This window comes from Sphaerodactylus townsendi, linkage group LG10, assembly GCF_021028975.2.
Source record: "Sphaerodactylus townsendi isolate TG3544 linkage group LG10, MPM_Stown_v2.3, whole genome shotgun sequence".
NCBI lineage: Eukaryota > Metazoa > Chordata > Lepidosauria > Squamata > Sphaerodactylidae > Sphaerodactylus > Sphaerodactylus townsendi.
Window position 1 is genome coordinate 8,267,478 of NC_059434.1, and position 17,017 is coordinate 8,284,494.

The window sequence follows — 17,017 nt, forward strand, 5'->3', positions numbered from 1 at the left end:
CCCCCCCCCACCCCCCCCCCCCCCCACCCCCCCCCCCCCCCACCCCCCCCCCCCCCCACCCCCCCCCCCCCCCACCCCCCCCCCCCCCCACCCCCCCCCCCCCCCACCCCCCCCCCCCCCCACCCCCCCCCCCCCCCACCCCCCCCCCCCCCCACCCCCCCCCCCCCCCACCCCCCCCCCCCCCCACCCCCCCCCCCCCCCACCCCCCCCCCCCCCCACCCCCCCCCCCCCCCACCCCCCCCCCCCCCCACCCCCCCCCCCCCCCACCCCCCCCCCCCCCCACCCCCCCCCCCCCCCACCCCCCCCCCCCCCCACCCCCCCCCCCCCCCACCCCCCCCCCCCCCCACCCCCCCCCCCCCCCACCCCCCCCCCCCCCCACCCCCCCCCCCCCCCACCCCCCCCCCCCCCCACCCCCCCCCCCCCCCACCCCCCCCCCCCCCCACCCCCCCCCCCCCCCACCCCCCCCCCCCCCCACCCCCCCCCCCCCCCACCCCCCCCCCCCCCCACCCCCCCCCCCCCCCACCCCCCCCCCCCCCCACCCCCCCCCCCCCCCACCCCCCCCCCCCCCCACCCCCCCCCCCCCCCACCCCCCCCCCCCCCCACCCCCCCCCCCCCCCACCCCCCCCCCCCCCCACCCCCCCCCCCCCCCACCCCCCCCCCCCCCCACCCCCCCCCCCCCCCACCCCCCCCCCCCCCCACCCCCCCCCCCCCCCACCCCCCCCCCCCCCCACCCCCCCCCCCCCCCACCCCCCCCCCCCCCCACCCCCCCCCCCCCCCACCCCCCCCCCCCCCCACCCCCCCCCCCCCCCACCCCCCCCCCCCCCCACCCCCCCCCCCCCCCACCCCCCCCCCCCCCCACCCCCCCCCCCCCCCACCCCCCCCCCCCCCCACCCCCCCCCCCCCCCACCCCCCCCCCCCCCCACCCCCCCCCCCCCCCACCCCCCCCCCCCCCCACCCCCCCCCCCCCCCACCCCCCCCCCCCCCCACCCCCCCCCCCCCCCACCCCCCCCCCCCCCCACCCCCCCCCCCCCCCACCCCCCCCCCCCCCCACCCCCCCCCCCCCCCACCCCCCCCCCCCCCCACCCCCCCCCCCCCCCACCCCCCCCCCCCCCCACCCCCCCCCCCCCCCACCCCCCCCCCCCCCCACCCCCCCCCCCCCCCACCCCCCCCCCCCCCCACCCCCCCCCCCCCCCACCCCCCCCCCCCCCCACCCCCCCCCCCCCCCACCCCCCCCCCCCCCCACCCCCCCCCCCCCCCACCCCCCCCCCCCCCCACCCCCCCCCCCCCCCACCCCCCCCCCCCCCCACCCCCCCCCCCCCCCACCCCCCCCCCCCCCCACCCCCCCCCCCCCCCACCCCCCCCCCCCCCCACCCCCCCCCCCCCCCACCCCCCCCCCCCCCCACCCCCCCCCCCCCCCACCCCCCCCCCCCCCCACCCCCCCCCCCCCCCACCCCCCCCCCCCCCCACCCCCCCCCCCCCCCACCCCCCCCCCCCCCCACCCCCCCCCCCCCCCACCCCCCCCCCCCCCCACCCCCCCCCCCCCCCACCCCCCCCCCCCCCCACCCCCCCCCCCCCCCACCCCCCCCCCCCCCCACCCCCCCCCCCCCCCACCCCCCCCCCCCCCCACCCCCCCCCCCCCCCACCCCCCCCCCCCCCCACCCCCCCCCCCCCCCACCCCCCCCCCCCCCCACCCCCCCCCCCCCCCACCCCCCCCCCCCCCCACCCCCCCCCCCCCCCACCCCCCCCCCCCCCCACCCCCCCCCCCCCCCACCCCCCCCCCCCCCCACCCCCCCCCCCCCCCACCCCCCCCCCCCCCCACCCCCCCCCCCCCCCACCCCCCCCCCCCCCCACCCCCCCCCCCCCCCACCCCCCCCCCCCCCCACCCCCCCCCCCCCCCACCCCCCCCCCCCCCCACCCCCCCCCCCCCCCACCCCCCCCCCCCCCCACCCCCCCCCCCCCCCACCCCCCCCCCCCCCCACCCCCCCCCCCCCCCACCCCCCCCCCCCCCCACCCCCCCCCCCCCCCACCCCCCCCCCCCCCCACCCCCCCCCCCCCCCACCCCCCCCCCCCCCCACCCCCCCCCCCCCCCACCCCCCCCCCCCCCCACCCCCCCCCCCCCCCACCCCCCCCCCCCCCCACCCCCCCCCCCCCCCACCCCCCCCCCCCCCCACCCCCCCCCCCCCCCACCCCCCCCCCCCCCCACCCCCCCCCCCCCCCACCCCCCCCCCCCCCCACCCCCCCCCCCCCCCACCCCCCCCCCCCCCCACCCCCCCCCCCCCCCACCCCCCCCCCCCCCCACCCCCCCCCCCCCCCACCCCCCCCCCCCCCCACCCCCCCCCCCCCCCACCCCCCCCCCCCCCCACCCCCCCCCCCCCCCACCCCCCCCCCCCCCCACCCCCCCCCCCCCCCACCCCCCCCCCCCCCCACCCCCCCCCCCCCCCACCCCCCCCCCCCCCCACCCCCCCCCCCCCCCACCCCCCCCCCCCCCCACCCCCCCCCCCCCCCACCCCCCCCCCCCCCCACCCCCCCCCCCCCCCACCCCCCCCCCCCCCCACCCCCCCCCCCCCCCACCCCCCCCCCCCCCCACCCCCCCCCCCCCCCACCCCCCCCCCCCCCCACCCCCCCCCCCCCCCACCCCCCCCCCCCCCCACCCCCCCCCCCCCCCACCCCCCCCCCCCCCCACCCCCCCCCCCCCCCACCCCCCCCCCCCCCCACCCCCCCCCCCCCCCACCCCCCCCCCCCCCCACCCCCCCCCCCCCCCACCCCCCCCCCCCCCCACCCCCCCCCCCCCCCACCCCCCCCCCCCCCCACCCCCCCCCCCCCCCACCCCCCCCCCCCCCCACCCCCCCCCCCCCCCACCCCCCCCCCCCCCCACCCCCCCCCCCCCCCACCCCCCCCCCCCCCCACCCCCCCCCCCCCCCACCCCCCCCCCCCCCCACCCCCCCCCCCCCCCACCCCCCCCCCCCCCCACCCCCCCCCCCCCCCACCCCCCCCCCCCCCCACCCCCCCCCCCCCCCACCCCCCCCCCCCCCCACCCCCCCCCCCCCCCACCCCCCCCCCCCCCCACCCCCCCCCCCCCCCACCCCCCCCCCCCCCCACCCCCCCCCCCCCCCACCCCCCCCCCCCCCCACCCCCCCCCCCCCCCACCCCCCCCCCCCCCCACCCCCCCCCCCCCCCACCCCCCCCCCCCCCCACCCCCCCCCCCCCCCACCCCCCCCCCCCCCCACCCCCCCCCCCCCCCACCCCCCCCCCCCCCCACCCCCCCCCCCCCCCACCCCCCCCCCCCCCCACCCCCCCCCCCCCCCACCCCCCCCCCCCCCCACCCCCCCCCCCCCCCACCCCCCCCCCCCCCCACCCCCCCCCCCCCCCACCCCCCCCCCCCCCCACCCCCCCCCCCCCCCACCCCCCCCCCCCCCCACCCCCCCCCCCCCCCACCCCCCCCCCCCCCCACCCCCCCCCCCCCCCACCCCCCCCCCCCCCCACCCCCCCCCCCCCCCACCCCCCCCCCCCCCCACCCCCCCCCCCCCCCACCCCCCCCCCCCCCCACCCCCCCCCCCCCCCACCCCCCCCCCCCCCCACCCCCCCCCCCCCCCACCCCCCCCCCCCCCCACCCCCCCCCCCCCCCACCCCCCCCCCCCCCCACCCCCCCCCCCCCCCACCCCCCCCCCCCCCCACCCCCCCCCCCCCCCACCCCCCCCCCCCCCCACCCCCCCCCCCCCCCACCCCCCCCCCCCCCCACCCCCCCCCCCCCCCCCCCCCCCCCCCCCCCACCCCCCCCCCCCCCCACCCCCCCCCCCCCCCACCCCCCCCCCCCCCCACCCCCCCCCCCCCCCACCCCCCCCCCCCCCCACCCCCCCCCCCCCCCACCCCCCCCCCCCCCCACCCCCCCCCCCCCCCACCCACCCCCCCCCCCCCGGATAGGGCTGTCCATCATAAAACAATTGATAAGGTGCCCAGCAGATTTATTGATAACATCACAGGATAGCTCTCAATGTTGATCATCTCTGTGAATGTCAGAGAATTAACCAGCCTAGTTTGTCTTGTAAGCCAAGTTACCTGCAAAAGTTGGTTACTGTCCCCTGGTTCTTCTAAGTGTTTTTTTTAAAAAATGGGGCAATTTAAAGATATTGTAATTGCAGGTAAGTGTGGTTAAGATTGCAACTTTTTTTCTTATCCCATAACGTTCTCTAAGATCTCCCAAGAGCCCCTCTAATTTCTGCCATCTGTTTACCAAGTTTTCATGAAATGGAGGAATTTATTGTGTTTACTCTGCAACCATGGGGTGTTCCCTTGGTGATGAATAGTTCTGTCAAGCCACAGCTGACTTTTGGCCACCCCATTAGGTTTTCGAGACAAGGGGTGTCCCCTTAGACTACACCTTATCAGTACCGTTTAGATGTAATTTCTATGGGGTAAACACAATAGTCTCCTGAAGTCAAAACAACAAAAGAACAGTGGCGTAGCACCAAGAGGAATGGGGGGGCGCAATGCACCAGGCATGCACAGGGGTGTTCCGGAGCGTGGCGGGGACGTTCTGGGGCAGGTGGGGGCATGGCTGGGGCGCAGAGTGCATGCGTGCCCTGGGTGCAGTTCCCCCTCGCTCAGGCCCTGCAAAAGAATCTTATGGCACTCGAAAGACTAACACATTTATTCTGCAATAAGATTTTGTGAGCCCACTTCGTCAGATCTATGTGGCATTACATTTAGTTGGTAGATTTTTTTTCTTTTTACCTAGGACTGTAAATAGCCCCTGCAGTGAACTCTGTCCCCGAACCTCCACTGACTGGGAGGGGCTGATGGGAATTGTAGTCTATGAACATCTGGAGCCCCATAGCCCTGTTGGGAAGGGCGGGATATAAATCAAATCAAATAAATAAATAAAATTTCAACAGCTAGACATTATTAGGTACATTCACAATGATCCATTAGTCATGTGACGCGGGCTTCTCCTCTTAATATGTGATACGTGCCAATGGTGCTCTTTTGCCTTTTGCACTGACCAAACTCTGTAGAAAAGAATGGCTTGGGTGAATGGGAGCATTTCCACGAACAGAATAATTTTCTCTTGCAGAGGGCAACTTTCTTGCCTCCCAAATGTCTCCCTAAATTCTGTTTCTCAGAGAACAGCATTGGGGAGGCATGAAAGTCACACTCTGGAAATCCTTCCATCCAGACCAATAAATTGGTGCAAATCAGAGAATAAAAACTCAAACACTAAGGAACTAAGTGGGGAGCGTCTTAGCATGTCTGGCCATATAATAGTAGCCTTGAATGCTACTGTCTTGCTGCAGAAATGTTTCAAAGGGAGACTAGCAAGATATCGTTGATTTGAAATTCATATATAGAATACTATCAGACAGATTCAATAGTGACAAGGTGTCATTCCAAAAAGTCATAATTCCTTCTTACACCTTTCTTTATGCAGTCCCAATTTCCTCTTACATTTCGAGCTGATTGGTAAAGTTGATGGTCCTTAACTACTCCCGGTAGACGATTAACTCTTCTCAGCAAATCTCATTTTCACCTCTGTTTTTCAATGTATTGGACCTTCTGGCCAGAGGCGTAGCTAGGCAAAGCTGCGCCTGGGGCGGCCTCTGAGTTTTCCGCCCCCCCCCCCACGTCACCACTTACCTTATCCAGAAGTTATGATGGTGCTTTCGGGTGGCCATGGCACAGGGATTCATGGAGGGGGGCGAGAAAACGTGAAGGCTGCCATCCATGGAGCTGGGCAGAGGGAGTTTTCCCTGCTTGGAGCAGCAACTCCCACGGTGCGAGAGCAGGAAGCCCAGAGGAAGCCCAGAGCGCGGAGCTTAGAAGGTTCAGCACCCCTCTCACTTTCAGAGGGAACTTCTGAGAGTGAGAGGGGCACTGCGTGCAGCCTCTAAGCTCAGCACTATGGGCTTCCTCTTCTTTTTAAGCCAACCTTTCTCAGCTTAAAAAAAAGAGGAAGCCCAGAGCTCCGAGCTTAGAGGTTTTAGCACCCCTCTCGCTCTCAGAGGGAAGTTCTGAGAGTGTGAGGGGCGCTACAGCCTCCATTCTGGGCATTTGCGCGGGGTGGGGTGGGGGGGTTAAGCCAAGAAAGGGACCTTTCTTGGCTTAAAAAAAGCACCGGGCAAGGAGGAGGGGGTGTGGACTGGCTGTTTTGCGCCCCCCACGTGACTTCTTTTGGCGGCGCCCAGGACAAACTGCCCCGGATGTCCCCGTGGGAGCTTCGCCACTGCTTCTGGCCTCCCTGTATAATAGTTTTCTTTCATCTTTTTGCTGGATATGAATCTTTCTATTAACTAAAGGTAATGTTTTGAGCATCTTTCAAAAATATTTATTTATTTATTTATTTATTTTAGACTTATACCCCTCATATATAATACAAACCTACTGTAACCTTATCCCTCCAACTTAGTTCTCAGATTATATAAAATTATATAATTATATATATAATATATATAATTATATAAAATTTCTTGATGCCACTTTAGTTCTCAACCTCACAAATTTCTCAGCCTCACAAACTGAATACTTCAGACTGTCATCTGACAATCCTTTTATTATTAATATCTAACATTCTGGGTTTTTTTACTGACTTTACCATTTAACTGTTGCAACAGCTAGACATTATTAGGCAAATTCCTTTATGTTTTCCTTGTAAAATTCTTAGGCAGTTGCTGCAGGAGTGATTCTATGTTGTCCTTTACAAGTGAAGAGTTCTTCCTATTTAAGCCATGTAAATCTCAAATGTTTCTTCCTTAGTGCATCCACTAGGAAAGCATAGTCATTATGTATCTGCAAGACTCTCATGGGAATCTCTTCATAATGATATCTTTGTCTTCTATCTTAAATATTGATTTTTGATGAGCCTCCATAATTTGATCTGCAGAGTCTTTTGCATAGAATAAGATAACAATGTTTCTATGCAGTCCCTGCGATTTTGGATTTTTTGAGTTTACTCCATATACTCTTTCAGTTTTTGAAACCATCTCTTTTTCTTTCATCTTCATAAAATTGGCCAAAGCTGCAGAGATTATCTTTCTAAATATTCACTTTTGAAGGGACTTGTTCCTCTGGTACTCTTCTCAGTCTTAAGACTTCTCTCTAATCTGATGTTCAAGTCTGATCATTGCTTGATCATTGCTTGATCATATGTTTTAATTTCCATTTGTACAGAGTTAACTCTTTCCTTCAAGTCTTTAACTTTTTCTTTTGTTGCTTATAATTATTCTTCCTTATGGCCAGTTTTCTTTATTTCCTTAAATCCCTTCAGTCGTTCAGCCATTCGGACATAGTTTCTGGTATATTCTTTTCAATTCTATTTTTTCTAGTCCATATTCGGCTGTAGACTTTGTATATTGGTAGCTATCACTTTAACATCGTTGGTTAGTTCCACTATTCCCTGGGACGCTGATCCTTTTCTTGCTGTTGTCATTTCAAATAACACCTAAATGTCACTTTGCAACAGGCACCCAAATCAGCAATTGTCTAGATTAGAGTCTGATGCTCATATGGAGGAGTGGAGAATCAAACCCAGTTCTCCAGATTAGAATCTACCACTCTTAACCACTATACCACTCTGGCAGTAAGTTTTTAATTTGCCGCTGAGATCAAATACAGCAGTGGTGGAATCCAAAAATTTTAGTAACAGGTTCCCATGGTGATGGGATTCAAACTGTGGCGTAGCACCAATGGGGCTGGGTGGGGCACGACGGGGGCGTGGCTGGGCATTCCGGGGGCGGGGCATTCCTGGGCAGGGCTGTGGCAAGAATGCAGCCACTGCGCCGGTTCTTGGGCAGGAAATGAATGCACGCAGGCGCAGGCTGCCATGCACGCCGGTGCACCTCCTGCTAGATTGCTTCAAGTTCTGCGCGCTACTGCTGAGAGGAGGGGCGTAACTAAGGCAAAAATCACGTGGCAAAATCATCAATTAGTAACCCCCTCTCGGCACACACAAATAATTAGTAACCTACTCTCGGGAACCTGTGAGAACCTTCTGGATCCCACCTCTGAAATACAGGTTCGATGACATCATATTGATGCAACGTCAGTATTACCACGGCACAGTGACTTTCAGCATACTGGAATCACAGGAGAGGCCTGGGTCATTGCTTTCTTTTTTAATCGCTGTAGAAGGAAACCAAAACTCAGTCACAAGTGCAAAGATTATAAACACGCTGCATCTAGTAGACAAGCGCTGGCGATGATTATATGTAGCAATAAAACTGGTAGCATATCTCATGAGTATTTCTCATCTGCTTTTAGTACAAATTGTAAAACCAGATGTAAAAAAAAATCTTAGAGGGGAGAATCACAACTGCACTGAGACCGGTACACATTTTTCCCCCTGTATCCAGTATCTGTCAGTCTTTTGACAAAGTGGAGCGATCTCATGTTCTGCATACGGTTTGGGGATTTCATGAAAGCCCAAATCCTCCCTCCCTCTTAACAACGAGAAAGTCCTGCTTCTATCCTCAGTGTGTAGCACCTAAAAAGATGTGTTCCGAGGTACTGCTCCGATCCGTCATTCCAGATTATTGTTGGCTGCTCGTTATATAAATTTGTCTGACATCGCTCTGTTAGGAACTTGTAACCGCAGCCCTCCGACCTGCTTAGCTTTTAATGTCCACACAAATTGTTCCATCAAATGCTACCTCCAGGGACCAGCTGTTAATGACACAGACGCCTCCAGATGCATTTTATCAGTTAAAATGACAAACTGTCATTACACGGTTGCAGAACAATGAATCATCTTTAGTCAGAAGAAAACTCTGGTTTTATCCAAGAGGGAGCGGCGTGTCTTCTGCCTCTCAAAAACAACATTTCTGCTCAAAATCTTTGTTTCGTGCGTCGGGATGGGGCTGTGATAAAACTTGAAAAAAGGGGTTACTTGTACATACAAATCAAAGTTTGCTTAAAAATTAATTTGGAATCAATAACACGAGGGAAAAAATTATGTTAAGAATCCTACTATAGAATTCTTCGTGTGAGAATGTCTCTGCTGCCGCTTTTTACAGTGATCAAAACAAAATTTAGGGAAATCTGGAGTTGCTGAATGCATACCTTAGAATCAGGGGATCCCAGAAGCCGATGTTCAGGTCCATATTCTATCAGTTCTCTTACCAGCATGGCCACTCGGCCATGCTGACAGAGGCTGATGGGAATTGCAGTTCCTGAACATCTGGAGAGCCGCAGGTTCCCTACCCCTGCCTTAGAAGAAGAAGAGTTTGATTAGAGACTCTTTCTCTCCTGTAGGAGACCTGGGTAGCTATAACCCTCCCCTTCCCCTCACAACAAACACCTCTGGGCAGAGGTTGGTGGGGCTGAGAGAGCTCCGAAAGCTGTGACTAGCCCAAGGTCACCCAGTTACGCAGGGAGTGCCCAGGCTAATCTTGAATTTCAGATAAGCCTCCGCACAACCTCAAGCGGCAGAGCTGGGAATCAAACCCGGTTCCTCCAGATCAGAGTGCACCTGCTCTTAGCCACTGCTCTTAGCCACTACGCCACTGCTGCTGAATGCATACCTTAGGGAGCTACAATAGCCCATTCTAAATCCCACCCCCCTGCTGCTCGCTGTCCTTTTGGGTGGGTTTATATTGGCTATGGCCCGTTCTGGGGCTTGTTTGCTGAATGGATAGGTCCATTAAAAGGAACCTCCATTTTCAGAGGCAACAAGCCTGTGGATCCTAGTTCTAGGAGGCAGCATAAGGAAGAGACATCAGACCTCTCAGTTCCTCTGGTTGGTCACTGTGTGAAGCAAGATGCTCAACTAGATGGACCACTAGTCTGATCCAACAAGGCTCTTCTTGTGTCCCTGCTGGTCTGATCTAGTAAGGCTAGATCTGTGTAATGGACTGTTGAGTAAGGTGAGGTGGGTTCTTCAGAATAGCCCGTAAAGTAGTGCTGTTTCAGAGGACCTTCCACTTATTCTGTTAGTTTTGCTGTAAGCCCTTTGATTGGCTTGATTTTATGGTAGGCAAGTATTATCATATTATGTGGAAATTGCCTTAATTGTAAGGGAACAGTGATAAATAGACAGGCAGGCAGGCAGGCAGCAGACGGATGGATGCATGGATGCATGGATGCATGGATGCATGGACCTTTTCTAACATAAAGATGACAGGAGATTTGTGAATTCATCTGCCATTTTCTGGACCTTTTAGAATACTCCACTTTGGTCCTAGTGCCTATCTGTCCCCAAGGCAGGATTCCTGTTATCAAGATAACATTAAATTTCATCAAATATTTACAGGTATTCAGATCTAAGCTCCTGCCCTTCCAACCCCATTACATTTCATAACACAAGCGTTAAGTTCCCTGATTCAGGATTTTGATCAGCTGTTCTATCTTTTAGTCAGTAACTTGAGATCTTATCTAATAGCCCCTGATCGTCCACATAAATACATCCATTGGTTTGATGACTCTTCTTTGGATTTATTTTCACCACTTCTGTGGTTAGCACTTTGGCTGGTATAGTCCCTCCTGGAAGTGGGTTCTTGCTGTCCAGATTAGTAGTCTGATGGTAACTGGAAAACTTCAGATAGTTCCTGGGCCCAACTTTTCTCACCATTTACATCAACGTGTGACTGTTAATTGTATCTGTCCAGTAGAAGTCTGGGTTACTGGTGACTTATTTTCACTATTCATTTTTTTGGGCAGTAGGAGATTTTGAGTAATAAAGTATTCTTGCCTTTGGCCTCTAGTATCATCCACCTGCCATAGTATTTGTGGCTTTTCTAGAAGTTTTAGATCTTGAGTCTTCCTACCCTTTATCAAACCCAGCTTTAATAATTCTAATTTTTTCCTGTTCTTCCGCCGGTAGAGCTAAAAAGTATTCTTTAAGATTGTCCTCCAAAGCTTGATTATTAATAGCATCATTAACATTAGTATCTTCCTTTCCTATGTGTACAGTAGGAGTATCTGCCAACTCAATAAGTTCAGTAGTACACACATTCTCTGTCGTTTTTCATGGTCTGTTGAGTCAAGCTTGTCTTATCAATCCATGGTCCCTTATTTCTCCGTTTATTGCTGCTTTGGGGATAAGTGGATCTACATGAGTGTCCCTAAACACTCTGGAGCAGAGGTGGGATCCAGCAGGTTCTCCCCAGTTCCCGAGAGTGGGTTACTAATTACCGTATATACTACAGATAAGTCTAATCTTTACACATATAAGTCGAGAATCTTAATTTTACCACAAAAAACTGGGAAAAACTTATTGACTCTCAAGCAGATAAGTCGAGGGTGGCACGCAGCAGCTGCTGGTAATTCTCTAAATAAAAATAGATTCCAATAAAATTAAATCTACCGAGGCATCAGTAGGTATACAATGTTTTTGAATATTTATTTCAAAGAAAGACAGTAAACTGGCCTGGTAAGTGGAAAACAGGGGCAACAAGAACAATAGGGTCCCAACAATAACTTTAAAAGTACAAAAACCTTAGCTCAACCAGCATCCTAGCTAAAACACAAGCGTTAAAAACCTCCATAACTGGATTCCTCATCATCATCTGTATGCCCAAATGTAATTCCACTTAGATTTGCAGAGGGATATTATCGTGAAATGGAAAATCTACTATTAGCTTCCTTATATTGTAAACAATGGGGGATGTAGCATCCCCTTTTGGGGGTCAATAACTTTGGATCCCCTGACCCAAACTTCACCAAACCTGGCTGGTATCATAAAAGAGACTCTCCTGATGAGACCAAGTTTTCAGGTTTGGTGAAGTTTGGTTCAGAGGGTCTGTTATGGACCCTCAAAAGGGTAGCCCCATCTACTAATAGCTCCCATTGAAAACAATGGGGAATGGGGGCACCTCCTTTGGGGGTCCATAACTTTGGACCCCCTGAACCAAACTTTACCAAACTTGGCTGGTATCATCAGGAGTGTCTTCTGAGGGTACCCTGAAATTTTGGTGCTGCTAGCATAAAAACTGTGCCCCCTGCTGGCCGGCAAAGTAAAAGCACAAAAAAAATTTAATGACCCGCATATAAGTCGAGGGGAGCTTTTTCAGCATTAAAAATGTGCTGAAAAATTCGACTTATACATGAGTATATACGGTATTTGTGTGTGCCGAGAGGGGGTTACTAATTGGGTCCACTTTTCCATTAGAAATTCCATTAGGTCCAAAAATCATAAAGTCCTGTTGTTTCCTATGTGGCTGGTTAGCGAAGGTAGAAAACGGGATCATTCTCCCTGTTGGGCTGTTTTAAAAACATGTTTTAGAAAAATGGTAAAGTTCCTTGTTTAAGGAAAGTATCCTTCTTTTGATTTCTAGAAACAAAATTAAGTATTTGAAAGTATTAAGTATTTGGCAGGCAGTCAATTAGAGGAGAAGTAGTTGTTTCTGTTGGCAGTAGACGCTAGGACTTGCTATAATGAGTTTAAATTATGGGCAGAAAGATACCAGCTGGAAATTAGGAACATTTTTTTTTTGCAGTAAGAGTTTTTTTTACATAAGAGAGAAATTATTAATGCCCCCGCTTCTAGAATGCCCTCGCCAATGCTCGCCATGCCCTTCACCTATCCCTACTACGCCGCTATGCCACACTGTTTGATCAATCTTGATCCTCTTTGATCTGAGATTGCAAATGCCTTAGCAGACCAGGTGCTCGGGAGTAGCAGCAGCAGCAGAAGGCCATTGCTTTCACCTCCTGCATGTGAGCTCCCAAAGGCACCTGGTGGGCCACTGCGAGTAGCAGAGAGCTGGACTAGATGGACTCTGGTCTGATCCAGCTGGCTTGTTCTTATGTTCTTATGAATCCCACCACCATGGGAACCTGTTACTAAAATTTTTGGATCCCGCCACTGCTCTGGAGGGAAAAATCCCTTTAGCTGCCAAGTCAGCTCTTTTCCATAATAGTAACATGAAAGTTTCCTTAGAACAGAATGTTAATAAAAACCATGGTTCCCGGCTATTGTAGTCTAGTCTTTGTACTGATAGCAGATTTAAATAGCTAAATCCGTGCCCCAGGATCATCTTTAAGTGTCTTTTCGCTAAATATGCCTTCCTCCAATCAAGGATTGCACCCAGGTATCAGCAGACAGTCAAACAGATTTTATTAGGTTGCAGTATCAGGTTGCTGGGATTATTCAGCCTCTCGTTCGGATATAGGAGATTAAAGCTTTCCTTGTTCACAGTTTCTTCCCGATGCTCTGTCTGCTCTTGCCTTTTTATGTCAACTCTCAGGTCCCTCAAGGAGTTCGTTATTTTACTCAACTCCTCACAGAGCAACTTCAGTTCTTTAAATATATGTTCAGTAGTTATAATAGTCAGAGATGAAGCAGAGGAGTCTTTCTTACGAGGCACAGGTTTCCCTGCTAAATCCTCTATCTGCTCTATGTCTGCCATTTCATCCACACCCTCATTGTTCTCTCTAAGCAACTCACTGCCATTCTCTGCAGCTCTTGTGACCTTCGCTCGGTTATTATCCGATTCTTCTGGTCATATCTCTTCTTCAGCCAAAACTTCAAAGCGATTTTTTGTCGGGATTTGAAAGAAACCCATCCCTTTGGTTTGCTTTGCAGATGGCTGCTCGTTATTGTCCATCTCCAACTCCCTCACCCGCGTTTGCTTTTTTGTGGATCGTAATTAAAGAAGATATCACCGGGAGCAAAAAAGGGAGGGAGGGTTTTAAAAGCTTCCAAAATATCCCAGCAGACAAACAGTCTCCAAGATAACAGAATTATAACACTACAAGCCTCAGCAGGGCATTCTTCAAGCTGTCTCCGAGCCACAAGATGTTGCTGAACTCTCTCAGTCCCACCTTTCTCACAAGATTCTGGTTGTGGGCAGGGAAAGGGTATCTGATTGTAAGTCATTTTGAGACTTCTTGGTCGAATCCCCACTACCGTCCTAGCCAGGTTTCAGAACACAAACTAACCAGGTTTGAGGGACGACCTCCCCATTGCTTGCTTGGCAGATTCTGTTTCTGGTGCTCGTTCTCCCCGTTAATCCGCGTTCTGGTAGGACCTGGTTGCAAGTGGCATAGACCCCATTAACACGGTTCAGAGCTCATCCAAGGGAAGGGATGAAGTTGAAACCCTGACTCGTTTCCCGCCCTGGAGTATGACGTGGAATTCGGGCAACCAATCAGCGCTGTGATGCGCGTGCAGCCTTTCCTTGGTTTCGTTTCTGCTTTTGCGATCGGCCAGCAGAAGGGGACGCAAATGTTAAACAGTCAAACATGTAACTTTGAATCATTAATGGTTTACACAGGTAACACTTAACTGTTTGCACAGTTAAACGTTAAACCTTTACACGTTGGGGTTTTTTTATCACACCCCTATAATGTACATTTCTCAGTGGGAAAAGGTCCCGCCCCATCAAGGGATGTCAGCCAATCAGGGGAGACCAATGAAGCGAGCTTGCCTGGTAGTGGGGATTGCTAAGAGTTCTGCAACCGGGTGTGTCTGCTGTGTGCTCGCTGTGGTGGGGAGGGAGAAACTCCGATGAAGAGGACACGGTTTCCCAACGAACAAGTTTGGATCTGTGTGCAAATTTCAAGTGGGGATTTGACCCTTAAAGGTAGAGAAAAGGGAGATATGAAAACCAGTTTCCCTTCTTTTGATCTGGTGTCAGGCCTGCGCTAATCTACTGTTTCTATTTCGAACCCGAGGTCTGACATCTAGAGAACCGGGTTCAAATCTCCACTCCTCCACATGAAGTTTACTGGGTGACCTTGGGCTAGTCACAGTTCTCTCTGAACTCTCTCAGCCTCACCAACCTCACAAGGTGTCTGTTGGGGGGAGGGGGAGGGAAGGTAATTGCAAGATGCTTTGAGACTCCTTAAAGCAGAGAACAGCAAGGTAGGACAACTAATTCTTCCTCTAGTGCAGAAACCAGATATTGGACCAGATCCAGACTCAATTTTCCAGTTGTAGAAAGGAAATTGTTCTGTCTCTCTTTACAGGTCTCTACAAAATGCTGCTTCTGGCGACCAGGTGACCCAGAGAAACAGCATGCAGCAGGAAGGGGGAAATGGTGGGAATTTCCAGTTTAGTCTGAATCTAAGGCCCCTTCCACACATGCAAAATAATGCATTTTCAAACCACTTTCACAACTGTTTGCAAGTGGATTTTGCCATTCCGCACAGCTTCAAAGAGCACTGAAAGCAGTTTGAGAGTGCATTATTTTGCATGTGCGGAATGAGCCCTAACACATGGTGAAGGACATGCTGAATTCATTGGGCACAAAGAGTTACAGCCCTCTTGGATCCAGCTGATCCTCTGCAGACTGCCACCATCTGGGGGGGAAATTAACTCTTTGTAGTACTGGTCAGACTAGGCCAGGTTCTTTGTTCATGGAGCACACATCGATTTGTATGACAGCTTACTGTCGCCCAAGCTGTCTGAGGCTCTGAAACACTGGGAACTCAGGCCCTTCATGGAGGTAAACTTATCATGCAATAAATTGCCATGGTGAAACCAGCAGCAGAGACGTATCTTGTGTAATCCTGTTACTTGCATATGCAGGCCCACAAGAACAAGCTTATAACGTGATTGTATAGCTGCATCTCTAATTGCGGATCTGTGATTGGTGGTTTCACCCAACCCAGTTATCATGTGATAAAACACTTGGTATGATTGGATTGAGGTGCAGCCAATCACTGAGCTTCTGGAAAAATCTCGGATGTGGAGTACAATCATTACAATGGAATAGACCAGTGGTGGCGAACCTTTGGCACTCCAGATGTTATGGACTACAATTGGCCATGCTGGCAGGGGCTGGGAATTGTAGTCCATAATATCTGGAGTGCCAAAGGTTCGCCACCACGGGAATAGACGAAAAATGTTGCTCCCTCCTCTTTTCTACTCCAGGGCCCCCTTTTCTGGAGGTGGGATCGGAGCAGAATCTAAGTGCTCAGTAGTTTCACTGATTCATTAGAAGATCCTGCCTTTAAGGAAATCGCAGCCTTATAGCACCCCATAGGTCGGTTCCGCGATTTGCGCTATCTAATTAAAGCTCCAGCTGCGTTTGACCTAGGCGTCTATCACAATCACTCGGGATCAACGTGGTTTTGTACCAGCTTCGCCCCATGTAATGGTCAAATTTCCGATTCCATTTGGGAACTACTACTTTTTCAGGGAACTACGCTCGAACTCAACTCGATTCCAGTAAAGTGCGGAATCTCTGGTGCCAGGAGTCCCCCATTCAGCCAATCACAGCTGAGTGTTTCAGGCATCCGTACAGCTGGCCAATCAAAAAATGCCACCTTCATCCCTCCATTCCTGTGGCAGTTTTTTTTTATAATGTGTGTGGGGATAGACGGAACATGGCTGTAGAACAGTAGCCAATTGGAACGGAGCGGCGAAGAGGCACAGGATGATTCCGCCCTCCGAGCTGGGATCAAGCTGGTTGCAGTGGGGAACAACAATGGCTTCGACCTAGGTCAGTACCCTTCTTAGGGAACTGAGTCGAACCTATTTTACTCATGGGCGGAATCGCCCATAATACCCTTTTAACCCTACAATAGAAATCTGGCAGTTTTCGACCACTTTTCCTGGACTGGCTAGAATGAGTTTTGGTTTTTGGAAGACAAGGATGAAGGAACAAACTAATGCATCATCTCAGAGGTGTTTCCAAAGCCTGTGAGCAAATTCAGGGCCCCTGTGACTTTGTTCTTCCCTAGAGGGAGTCAAGCAAGATACTGATCATAAGTAAATGTTGGCATCGACACACCGTCTTGATTTCAAGTTGAGCTGGCACTTCCGTTCATACCCACGGCAGCATAATAATAGAAATTGTAACTGACCTTGTTCATTGGTCAAGAAGGGAAGTGGGAATTGATTTACTTCATGTTAAAATGATTTCTCTTACTCGGAACAATTGCTCCACAATCCGTTTCACAAACAAAACCGTTTCATAATGAATAATACTCCCCACTAATATCTGAGGCTATTAAAACCAAAAAGAGCTCATTATTTAATTGGATGGTGGCCATGATGCATCACACATAATTAAACTCAGTTAATTAAATGAGAGGTTGGTGTAAGCAATTGTTTACTTATCAGAGTGGTCTTGGGCGGGGTGCC

The 17,017-nt window shown here is 55.3% G+C and overlaps 1 protein-coding gene across 1 annotated transcript in view; it reads left to right on the forward strand.

Annotated features, from left to right (window-relative positions):
• SLIT2 (slit guidance ligand 2) overlaps window positions 1–17,017 on the forward strand; it is a 376,356-nt gene that overhangs the window by 248,990 nt on the left and 110,349 nt on the right. The window contains 1 exon segment of the mRNA XM_048508707.1: window positions 15,803–15,848. Coding sequence (XP_048364664.1) covers window positions 15,803–15,848 — 46 coding nt within the window.